This window comes from Polypterus senegalus, chromosome 4, assembly GCF_016835505.1.
Source record: "Polypterus senegalus isolate Bchr_013 chromosome 4, ASM1683550v1, whole genome shotgun sequence".
In the NCBI taxonomy this organism is placed as follows: domain Eukaryota; kingdom Metazoa; phylum Chordata; class Cladistia; order Polypteriformes; family Polypteridae; genus Polypterus; species Polypterus senegalus.
The window spans coordinates 116768430-116781641 of NC_053157.1; the positions used below are offsets into that span (position 1 = coordinate 116768430).

Consider the following 13212-nt stretch of genomic DNA (forward strand, 5'->3'; position numbering starts at 1 on the left):
GAATAGCCTGCCAATAGGAATTCGCCAGGCAAATACAGTAGAGCACTTTAAAACACTGCTGAAAACACATTACTTTAACATGGCCTTTTTATAACTTCACTTTAACTTAATACTGATACTCTGTATGTTCAATTCTTCATAATAATTATTCACAGTGGCTCCAAAATCCATACTGACCCCTACTCTCTCTTCTGTTTCTTTTTCCGGTTTCTTTGTGGTGGCGGCCTGCGCCACCAACACCTACTCAAAGCATCATGATGCACCAACATTGATGGACTGAAAGCCAGAAGTCTACGTGACCATCATCATCAGGTCCTTCCATGAAAACCCTAAATACAAAGAGGACTGTTTGACTTATGTTAGGTAGATTGCCCAGAGGGGACTGGGCGGTCTCTTGGTCTGGAACCCCTACAGATTTTATTTTTTCTCCAGCCTTTGGAGTTTTTTTTGTTTTTCTGTCCACCCTGGCCATCGGACCTTACTCTTATTCTATGTTAATTAATGTTGACTTATGTTTATCTCTTATTGTGTCTTCTATTTCTCTATTCATTTTGTAAAGCACTTTGAGCTACATTTTTTTTGTATGAATATGTGCTATATAAATAAATGTTGATTGATTGATTGATAAAAGACTTTCTTACCAACCGTCTCCAGACTGTGAGACTCTGCCCCCACTTCTCCTCCATTCGCATACTGAAAACCAGTACCCCCACAAGGCTGTGTCTTGAGCCTCCTCCTGTACTGTATGTACACACACGACTACAGTCCGGCCCACAAAAACAACCTCATCGTCAAGTCTGCCGACGACACCACAGTGGTCAGACTCATCTCAAAAGGAGATGAGGCAGCTTACAGAGAGGAGGTCCTGAAGTTGGCAGCCTGGTGTTCAAAGAACAATCTGGCTCTGAACACCAGGAAACCCAAGGAGATCATTGTTGACTTCAGGAGGCACAGCACCAACTTAGCCCCCCTTTACATCTATGGTGAGTGTGTGGAGACGGTCCATACCTTCTGGTTTCTCGGCGTCCTTATCTCTGCTGACATTTCATGGACAGACAACATTACTGCAGTCATCAAGAAGGCTCAGCAGCAGTTACACTTCCTGAGGGTCCTCAGAAAGCACAACCTGGACTCCAACTACAGGTGCATCACAACAAGGACAAACAGACTCAAAAACAGTTTTTTCCCAAAAGCCATAATCATTTTAAACTCACACATGCACTGATTAAACAGTCTAACCCCCCCAACCCATGGACTTCCTTCTATCCATCAACTGTGCAATATCCAATATCTAAATGGTATTGATAATAACTATGCAATATCTGTATACTGTACAGTATCATTACTCTCAGGGTCCAATATCCACTACTCACTGCACATGATCATCATTATCTATATATATAATTCACTAAGGCAAGACAACCATGGAAAGCACGCCGGAAGGGGCGTGGATTCACTGAAACGCCGACAAGTGAGACACCTATGGCGCACGCAGGAAGGAGCCACGCCCACCAACTCAGACGCGACAACACAGAAAAAATGGCGTCATTTATATTCGTCTGTCGTAGAGGCCACATGCAGTGCAGGTCAGGTTAGGTTAATGTCATGTACATGTCATGCACCTCCGAGCTATGTTGACTGTTCATAGAGGCATGTTTCTCGCAGAGGTGAATCGCCATATGCAGCGTGTGAAACGGTTTGTGAGGGGTATCCCATGGGATCAATCCTTTACAACTGAGGTTAAAGCACAATGAAGTAAGCAGTCTTTAAAAACTGACTTTTCGGTTACAACGCATGACCGCGTGCACCATAGCAAACTGTTTTACACGCTACATACAGCTATTCGCATCCGCAACAAACATGCTTCTTCTTAGATGCTCCTGCAGGAACACGGAAGACGCTTCCCTGCCCACCAACACTCCTTTTTCACCGGCCGGCATCTACTCTCGCTCTCTAGGCATTCACACTGCCTGCCCATTTGCTCGGACGCAAAAACTCACTGACCACCCAGTAAGTCCCTTTCGTCTGTGGTAAGAGTCCACATGCACGTCTGAGCCACGCGGTGTTTGTTATGCTGCGGGTTCACTATTGTGTTGTATTTTGCTCTCTCCAGAGTTCCATCTTTTCATTCACTTACTGTTGTTTTCTCACACCAACCTGTTTTAGACATTCGTGTCTTTCCAGAAGTGTTTAGCATTCAATAAATAATTATGCATTAGATTGACCGTGTGTCTACCCAGCACAGAGAGGCGTGGGTAAGCCGTTGAACCCCATTCGGGCTGCAAACCGTGGAATTCCCACTAAGTGCGACTCATACGCTCCCACTGGTTGTGCCCCTACCCTTTGTACACACCCCCCTCCCACCTCGCTACTACTGTGGTCGGGTGTCTTGGTGGATTATATATAGAAAAGCAGCAAAAACCACACAGAGCAATGAAACATCTACGTCAGTCACAGGTGCATCTGGACTGTGTAAAGACGACGACTCAAGTGACGAGTTGGAGGTGGGCACATAAGCGGGCAGTGCATACTGAACGAGAAATCAGCAAACTAGCATGACGGACGGAGCTGAATTTGCAGCAGCTACTGAATGGGACACGCAGGGGCTGGCATGGACTAGCAGGCTAAAACAAACCCTCTGCGTCTGTGAAGGAATTATAGGGTTCCAATTTATAAATACTGCTGGGCAAGAACCCCAATATTTGTTAAATAAACTGCACATACTTCCAGTCAGAATTTAAAGGTGTTTAAAAAAATGCCATTTTGTAAAAAAAAAAAAAAAAAAAAGTTATATCAATTTTTTAGATTAGAGTTATTGTACATAAATTACAGTCTTTACAGAAAACATATTAGTTTTTGCACATTTTTAGTAAATCTATACTTAAATATAAAACATAAAAATTTGAGATTTTAGACTAAAATTGATAATTTACCATTGCAACTTAACTTATAAAGTTAGCTTTACCAGATAAAACCATCTTCACAGTCTTCAATATATTTTCAATTATTGTGGACCCATGCAAGTATTATCATTGGTATTGAAATCAAGTGCAAACATTCAGTTTTTAAATTTTCTTAGCAATTTTAAAAGTGTCATAGTACAAAAGGATGTTTTTATTATTGTTTATTGTTTGGGAGAAAACACTGCATGCTTGTCCTGTTCTTCAGACTGCCACTCCAAACGATAGTCTGAATGCAAGCTCCACTGGAAACTCTGCCACCGAGTCATGAAAACACACATAGAACTCTTGAGGGACTGGCTCTAGAAAAAGCCTCCTGCAACATAAAAAAGTCACTGTGAGATATTACTTACAGTTCCTTATACAGTGGATTCAGGAAGTATTCTGAACCCCTTCTTTTTATGAATGCATTATTGTGTTGTATATTTAATTCTAAGTACATAAATCTGCCATTTTTGTCAGTCTACACTCAGTTATCATAATGACAAAGTGAAAACATGGAATCCACCTGAGGCAAAGAGAATTGATTGTACGTAACTTAAAAAGGCACCTGTGTCTCTAAGGTCCCACAATTCACACTGAATGTCAGAACAAAAACCAAGCTGTGAAGTCTAAGGAACTCGTTGTAGAACTCTGTTATCAAACTGTGGTGAGACAAAGATCACAGCAAGGGAATAAAACCATACTTCTGGGGGTACAGTGGACTCAATAATTGTGAAATGGAAAAAGTTTGGAACAACTAGGTCTTTTCCTAGAGCTTTTCACCTGGACAAGGCTATGCAGGCAAGAAGGGCCTAGATCGGTAATGGTCACTTTAACAAAGCTTCAGAATTCTGCTGCTAAGATGAGAGTACCTGTCAGTAGGAGGAGCATCTCAGCAGTACACCATCAATCAGGCATTTGAGGTATAGTGGCTAGACGGAAGCCACTATTAAGTAAAAGACACATGACAGTTTAAAGGAATCTGAGAACATGAGGAAAATAATTCTCTAGTGTGATTTGACAACAATTCAACTCTTCGGGCAGAATGCCAAGCAAAATGACTATTGGAGTACAGGCAAAGCATAACGGTGGCAGCATCCTGGCATGGGGATGCGTTTCAGCAGCAGGGACAGGGAGAAAAGTTTAAACTGAGGAAAGGATGAATGCAGCTAAATACAGCAAAGTCATTCAAGAAAACCTACTCTAGAGTGCATGCAACCTCAGAATGGGGTGGATCTTTGCATTTCTGCACATGACCCAAAGCATATAGCCAAGAGCCAGCCAAAGCCCAGACTTAATCCCTGTGGAGAGACATGAAGATGGTAGTTGACAGAACCTTCCTATTCAATCTAACAGAGCTTGAGGGGATCTGCCAAGAAGAACAAGATAAACTGACCAGACCAATGCTTGTGGAGCTGCCAAACATGCCTTTACAAAGCATGGAATTAAGAGTCTGAATACTTATATGAATGAGAAATTTCATTTTTGATTTTTAGTACATTTGCAAACCTTTCTGAAAATGTTTTCACTTTTTCATTATGGTTTACAGAAAGTAAATTTAGAAGCAAATGTCAAATGTTATCCATTTAAAATTAAATTTACAAAACAATAAAATGTGCAGAGGTTGATGTGGTCTGAATACATTCTGAATCCACTGTATATCAATGGAATCAAACTCATGTTTTATCTGTACAAGACTTCTGAACTGAACTTAACTAATGAAATGACAATGATGGGTATTTCTCTCTTGTTGTATTACCATACTGTAGTCTCTACATTAGGCATATTCATGAGTATTCGTTTAAGACATTTATTTCTCTTTGTGGTAACTACTAACAGACATCAAAGATCACCAGTTATTATATAGACAGCATGCTGTGTCAATAGTCTACCATATTTGCATGTTTATACTTTTCTATATAATAAACTTTTTCTTGTATCTCTTACCCTACAACCCAGTACGTCATTGTGGGTGGAGATTTCTTCTGGTCAGTCCAGTTTTCTGGTTCACACTGAAAAAGCACACCATGCTCTTTGACAATTCCAAATCCAGATGAGGTCTTCCGTACTGAAGAACTAGTGCAGCTCACACTTTTTCTTTCCTGTTTAACGAAAACAAATATTTATAGACACTGAAATGAAATGTTGTAGCAGGGATTCAGTTTTAATCCAATGAAAAAATTCTATAACGACTTTATTGCCTCAGTTTGGCAGGAAATCTATTAGTAGCTGGCATATCTTACTTTCCTCTCAACATGTGCAAAGACTGGAAAGAGCAAGCCTGGCTTTATGTGTTTCTTGGCAACAGAAACTAGAAGAAGCCAGTTTCAGTGTCAAAAGATATTAGAAAGCTTGCAAGTAATAATAAGGAAACATATGCAGGGGTCTAAAAACTAATTTCTCTCTCAGTAGGAACCTATCACTGTTAAAAATGTCAAGCAGATTTTTTTTTTTTTATTGTACCTTGATAAACTGAAATTTCAGCTGTCTATCTAGAGCCTGCTGTTGGCAGGATGAACTCTAAATTCTTAAAACCCCAATCATCCATCCATCCATTATCCAACCCGCTATATACTAACTACAGGGTCATGGGGATCTGCTGGATCAGGATAAGCAAATATAGAAACATTACAGCTATATTTTAATATACATTAAATTTTTATTAACAAAAACAAAGCAAAACAAACTTCACAAATCTCATCATTTATACAGTGTTAGAGATACTGAAAGATATTCAGGATTTTCATAGCACATAAATTATTTCTCGAAGCACAATACATCGTGAAAAGACATAATACTTCTGATTAATGCAATACAAGTCTAACTGAGTCAGCACACATACTTCACCAATTCTCTGAACCTGGTTTATCCATTCATTACACAGCTGTGAGAAGTCATGGTTTCTTTCTAACCTCTGGCACAAGACAAGAATGCTAGGAATTCACTAAAGACATACAAATATGTCTAAAAAGAGCTTTGCATGAGGTAAAGTGCCCACATAATCCATAGTTTTTGAATCCACTTATTTCAAATTTAAGGCCTCTGTGTTTAACCTGGTAGTGTTGTTAAGTCCAAGGCATAAAGCAACCATGCAATGGTCACCAGACTATAGCAAGACAAATACTAATTACACACATTGCCACATTACAGCTTGCCAGGTTACTGTAAAGACACCTCACATACAGGAAAAAGTTAACAGTACCCACATAAACTCAACACATAACATGAAAAGCATATTAAAAACACAGAATCTGACACACAAGCAGTCAGTAAATTCTACACAGGAAAAATGGAGATATGTGTAACATGACACAAGGCTTTTCATTCTGGGAAAGAAAAAAAAAACTTGTCTGATTTTTAATCTGATATTTAAAAAATAAGTTCTTGAATAACATTAATCAAGAGCTTCTTCTAAAATTAACCATTTTTTTATGTTTTATATTTCTGTCCAATGTAATTTTGTTCTGAACGAGACATATATTGAAGGTTTATCACATACAGAAAATGCCATCTGCAGAGAATCAAGGAATAATTTTTTCACCTTTCCATAACATCAGCATATTTAATCACTAATGCAACTACTTCCTAATATATTATATTACATACATACACACATACATATTGATTACATACATATATGCATATACATACACACATGCATATTGATTACATACATATATGCATATACATACATACATACATACATACATACATACACACTCACCAAAAGGATTATTAGGAACACCATACTAATACGGTGTTTGACCCCCTTTCGCCTTCAGAACTGCCTTAATTCTATGTGGCATTGATTCAACAAGGTGCTGAAAGCATTCTTTAGAAATGTTGGCCCATATTGATAGGATAGCATCTTGCAGTTGATGGAGATTTGTGGGATGCACATCCAGGGCACGAAGCTCCCGTTCCACCACATCCCAAAGATGCTCTATTGGGTTGAGATCTGGTGACTGTGGGGGCCATTTTAGTACAGTCAACTCATTGTCATGTTCAAGAAACCAATTTGAAATGATTCAAGCTTTGTGACATGGTGCATTATCCTGCTGGAAGTAACCATCAGAGGATGGATACATGGTGGTCATGAACGGATGGACATGGTCAGAAACAATGCTCAGGTAGCCCATGGCATTTAAACGATGCCCAATTGGCATTAAGGGGCCTAAAGTGTGCCAAGAAAACATCCCCCACACCATTACACCACCACCACCATCCTCCTGCACAGTGGTAACAAGGCATGATGGATCCATGTTCTCATTCTGTTTACGCCAAATTCTGACTCTACCATTTGAATGTCTCAACAGAAATCGAGACTCATCAGACCAGGCAACATTTTTCCAGTCTTCAACTGTCCAATTTTGGTGAGCTTGTGCAAATTGTAGCCTCTTTTTCCTATTTGTAGTGGAGATGAGTGGTACCCGGTGGGATCTTCTGCTGTTGTAGCCCATCCGCCTCAAGGTTGTGCGTGTTGTGGCTTCACAAATGCTTTGCTGCATACCTCGGTTGTAATGAGTGGTTATTTCAGTCAAAGTTGCTCTTCTATCAGCTTGAATCAGCTCAAAAACAGAAAGGTGAATGTTTTGGAATGTCCAAGTCAAAGCCCTGATCTTAACCCTTCTGAGAATCTGTGGCAATATTTGAAACATGCTGTCCAGGGGCACAATGCCACAAACCTAGAGGAGCTCTATAAAACATGGCAAAAAGAATGGGGAATAATCACTCCTGAACAATGTGCAAAACTGGTACATCCCCCAAAACAATTAAGGCGGATATTGCATCAAAAATGTTCTCAACAAAGTATTAATCTGTAGGGCTTGAATACTTATGCAAACACCAACTTTTGAGTTTTTCTTCTTCAGTTAAATATTTGCAGAAATTTCAGCTTTGGAAATGTATTGTTACAGCATAATAGTTCAAATTAAAAATGCTGAATTGATAAATATGCGTATAAATACTTTGTCATGACTTTAAAAGAGATTCAATATTTTTTATATGCCCTTGTATGTAAGCATGTATGAAAGTGCTACGCGCAAGCCACTTTGCAGTTCTGCCGCTCGTGTATGGAGATGCGGATGTACAATTTAAACAGATTCTTATTTTCATGGGAATTGTTACATATGCATAATAGAACTATTTACATTACAGTGAGTAATTAACCACATTAAAAATAGTAAAACGTAATAATTTGAAAGTAAATTAATGTTTTATGCTGCGTTCAAATTTTTTGTAGCGTTATTTGATTTTGTTCTGTTTAGCTTTGAAATTCACTTCAGTAAAAACTATTTTTTGAATTACATTTTCATCATTATCGCAGTAAATTCTGATTTCGTGTTTAAACTTGCATCATGACAATGCAACATATAACTGCCCGTGAGAGAATTTCATTTCTTTCTCTCTAATAAATAAACCGACTTTTTCAAATGTTTGTCTCTGTGATTTGTTAATTGTCTTTGCAAAAGCTATTCTAACGGGAAATGGTTAACGTTTTCCCAAATGGACTCCTGCAGAGCATGCTGGAACCTGTAGTACTCTGATGCAGCCCTGTGGGGTCTGCCAGGGGGAACTGAATGGATTAATAATCCCTACTTTGTGGGACTTCCATTGGGCTATGCCCTAGCACTGGAAGTACTCCTGGGTTCTAGATAAAAGGAAATGTCCTGTCACATCCGGGTGAGCCGAGTTAGGTGGAAGTGGACAACGCTTGCATGGGTGGAGTGGAAGAAAGAAAAAGAGAGATTGTGTGGTGGTTTGTTTCAAGCTGGTTGTGAAAGGTATTTATAAGAATAAACCCTTTTACTTACACAGCGACTTTTGTCTGTGGTGGTTCACAATACACACACACACACGCATGCGCACAAGGCGAATCATAGAACTATATCTCCCGCCTACACACCCTCTCAAATCGCCAACCGGCTAGGTATATCCTGTGAATAGCCCAGTCAATATTTGCACAATAATCGCTACACGAGTTGCCATGACAATGTCAGGTGAAAAAGTGACAGCAATACAAGTCAAGACAAGGCTCCCGTGCACAATGCTTTTTACATAAAGTATTTCTGTCCTTGATCATCCTCCCTGTTTGCCCGATTTAGCTCCCTGTGATTTTTACTTGTACCAGAAAATCAAAAGTGACCTGAAGGGAACGCATTTTTCTTCAATGGATAAAGTGAAGACAAACGGAAAGCCTTTTGAAGAGCCTCAAGCAAGAAGACTTCCAGCACTGTTTCAATCAATGGAAGATACGTATGGAGCGGTGTACAGATTGGGAGGGGGAGTATATAGAAGGTGACAATGTTTAAAATATTGTAATTCATCAAAAAATATTTTTTTTTACCAATACGGTTGATTTTGTTTCTTACTTCTATATTGTGTGTCTCTCTGTGTGTGTGTGTATATATATATATATATATATATATATATATATACTAGCAGAGAAGTAGTGTGTTAAAGAAGTCATGAAAAAGAAAAGGAAACATTTTGAAAATAACGTAACATGATTGTCAATGTAATTGTTTACATACGCTGCTTGTTAAAATGGATAACTCCCGCTCTTACGTGCAAGTCTGCGTGGATATTATGAACTATCGTATTTGTTCAAGTTCTATTTAAATTTTAAATAGAAGGAATTTTTATTTAGTCGACAGAAATATCTTTGGTAGGAATGGTAAAACAGACAGGAATATTATTCCTGAATAAATCAACTCAAACCTTAAACAACTTATAATATTTTGCTCTCCATAAAAATATATCCTGTCTAAATTATACAAGTTAGAAATAAAGTAAACATTAAAAGAACAAACATTCAAATTTCTTTTCTCTTATGTAATTTTATATAAAAAATAAACTTAGATTTTAAATATCCCAAAAGATTTTGCTCTCCATAAAAATATATCCTGTCAAAATTATACAAATTCAAATATGAACATGCTGCATAACAAAACCTGGAAATATAAATAAAATGTGTTCCTTTCAGCAATAACAAATCAAATCATTCAGTTGTCTTTGCTCATATGTCATTTTAGAGCTGGACGCCTGGCATCTTTTTGGCAACAGGTTCGTTTCTGTTTGGTGTGAGGTTCTGTGTTGTGGAGATTCTCAGGATGGATTGCAGGTGCTCATCAGTGAGGCGACTCCTGTGTGCTGTTTTGTTAGTCTTTATCACTGAGAAGAGCTTCTCACACAGATATGTGCTACCAAACATGCACAAGGTTCGAGCCGCATGTAGACGGACTTTTTGTTCTTCAAAGTCACCAAAGCGCCGTGCAAACTCAGTGCGCTCAGTTTATCAGCAAAGTGCGATTTGGGAACACCGTAGTGACGACTTGGTTTAACATTACTTGGCAACAGGAAAGAGGGAAAGTTGCACTGGTGCATTTGTGTCTCCCATAAAAGCAGCTTCACTTGAAATCACTTTGTGATTGTGCACGGTAAAACGTCCGCTGAAGTGTCAGATTCTTATTTAATTATTCTGCTTTCTGTATCTTCTGCATTGCATTCAGGTTACCCTGATGTTTTGTCTCATAGTGCCGTCTTAGATTAAATTCTGTAATTACAGCCACATTAGCTCCACAAATGAGACACACGGGTTCAGTAAACATATACTCAGCCTCCCATCGGTTTTAAAGGCTCTATTTTCAGAATCAACTTTTCTCTCAGCATCGCGTGAGCTAGCTTCGCAATAACTTGCAGCATCATAAGCTAGACTTGATTAACGCGTAAGTGTTGGCAAGGCAGCTGAAGCGCTGCATTATGGGATCTGTAGTTTATTGTGTTACCAGCGCTTCATATACCTGGGCCATTAATAACAATAATACAGTATATAAAATGATCTCGGGCCGGATATAATTACACGCGGGCGGATGTGGCCCGTGGCCCTTGAGTTTGACAAATATGGACTAAATAGAACTTGAAAAGATATATTTTTGAAATGTGATCGCAATTCAGATAGAGTTGACGCAAGACTACAGCCTGCATCCTCCCTCGCTCTTACTTTTTACCGCTCATCTAATGAATACACTGAGTATGGCTTTACCAAAACAATCATTGATGGCTAATAAAGTATCCATTATTCGAGTATGTAGATCGGATATATATATATACATATATATATACCCGCGTATCGCAGCGGAGAAGTAGTGTGTTAAAAAAGCTAGAAAAAGAAAAGGGAACATTTTAAAAATAACGTAACATGACTGTCAATATACAGTATTTGTTTTGTGAGTGTTACTGAGTGTTGCTGTCATCAAGGATTTGATTATCATTATTTCTTTCAATCAGGTTCGTATTTGTAGGATGTGTTGTGTTCAAGTTACATTCCGTGTTTGTCAATCGTTGTAAAGATGACAGGTTTCTTTCATCGATTCGTTTCTTACTGCATCAATAAACAGCTCGTCTTCTTCTTTATCTGAGACCTGACACACTGCATGCACGGGTTTTTTACACTGTCTTCCTTTAGCGGGACATTGACTTTTTCCACCGTGTGCTTTGTTTCCGCAGTAGCTGGATTTATGAATATGCTTATCAGACGCTTCATATTTTTGCTGCCTTTTCAATTGTGTAATTCGGTTTTTGTTCAGCGCTGTTTGGAACTGTTGCTTTTTATCTGTGCACTCGCCAGTTCACGTGAGCCGCTCGGTGTACATGCATCGAAGGTTCCCAGCTGTGCTGGTGCCATCTCGTGCTATGTCCATGGCTGTATTTAATGTTACCTTAGTCCTGGCACTTAAAACTTTCTCTCGCAGTTTCGCTGAGTTTGTGTCAAACACCACCCTGACCATCTCATCTTCCTCTCCATAAGCACAGTCCTTCACCCGTGAATATTTAGTGGAGTTTGCTATTGGATTGCCGCTGACGGACGGCCTTATATGGGCAGGCACTAAATTACAAACGCCAGCGCAGCCTGTCTATGAACTTAATTTAAAGTGTAGGTTTACATCGTGCTTTGTTTCAAGTAGCAGAACTCATGAATATGGTTGTATATGTCACTCGCCGCTTCTTATTGTTTCGCTGCCTTCTCAATTATATAATGCATGTTTTCTTCAGCGCTTTTTGGAGGTCTTCCTGGTTTTCTTTGTACTGCGTGATTACGTGGAGGCGTGATGATGTCACACGAAACTCCCCCCACGGCGTTCAAGCTCATCTCCATTACAGTAAATGGAGAAAACAGCTTCCAGTTATGACCATTACGCGTAGAATTTCGATATAAAACCTGCCCAACTTTTGTAAGGAAGCTGTAAGGAATGAACCTGCCAAATTTCAGCCTTCCACCCACACGGGAAGTTGGAGAATTAGTGATGAGTCAGAGAGTGAGTGAGGGCTTTGCTTTTATTAGTATATATATATATATATATATATATATATATATATATATATATATATATATATATATATATATATATACACATACACACACACACACACACACACACACACACAGTGGGTACGGAAATTATTCAGACCCCCTTCAATTTTTCACTCTTTGTTATACTGCAGCCATTTGCTAAATTCATTTGAATTAATTTTTTTCCTCATTAATGTACACACAGCACCCCATATTGACAGACAAAAAAAAGAATTTTTGAAATTGTTGCAGATTTATTAAAAAAGACAAACTGAAATATCACATGGTCCTAAGCATTTAGACCCTTTGCTCAGTATTTAGTAGAAGCACCCTTTTGAGCTAATACAGCCAGAAGTCTTCTTGGGAAAGATGCAACAAGTTTGTCACACCTGGATTTGGGGATCCTCTGCCATTACTCCTTGCAGATCCTCTCCAGTTCTGTCAGGTTGGATGGTAAACATTGGTGGACAGCCATTTTTAGGTCTCTCCAGAGATGCTCAATTGGGTGTAAGTCAGGGCTCTGGCTGGGCCATTCAAGAACAGGCACAGAGTTGTTGTGAAGCCACTCCTTCGTTATTTTAGCTATGTGCTTAGGGTCATTGTCTTGTTGGAAGGTAAACCTTCAGCCCAGTCTGAGGTCCTTAACACTCTGGAGAAGGTTTTTGTCCAGGATATCCCTGTACTTGGCCGCATTCATCTTTCCCTCAATTGCAACCAGTCGTCCTGTCCCTGCAGCTGAAAAACACCCCCACAGCATGGTGCTGCCGCCATGCTTCACTGTGGGGACTGTATTGGACAAGTGATGAGCAGTGCCTGGTTGTCTCCACACATACTGCTTAGAATTAAGGCCAAAAAGTTCTATCTTGGTCTCATCAGACCAGAGAATCTTACAGAGAATCTTAGCAAACTCCATGCGGG

The 13212-nt window shown here is 39.2% G+C and overlaps 1 protein-coding gene across 2 annotated transcripts in view; it reads right to left on the reverse strand.

The window, feature by feature from the left end:
- Window positions 1-3111: 3111 nt before the first annotated feature.
- Window positions 3112-13212, reverse strand: part of intu (inturned planar cell polarity protein) — a 94986-nt gene continuing 84885 nt past the window's right edge. For both annotated transcript variants that reach the window (XM_039751214.1, XM_039751213.1), the window contains exons 15-16: window positions 4890-5044; window positions 3112-3276 (exon numbers count right to left, since the gene is read on the reverse strand). In XM_039751214.1, coding sequence (XP_039607148.1) covers window positions 3165-3276; window positions 4890-5044 — 267 coding nt within the window. In that variant the 3' untranslated portion in view covers window positions 3112-3164. The remainder of the gene's footprint in view (window positions 3277-4889; window positions 5045-13212) is intronic.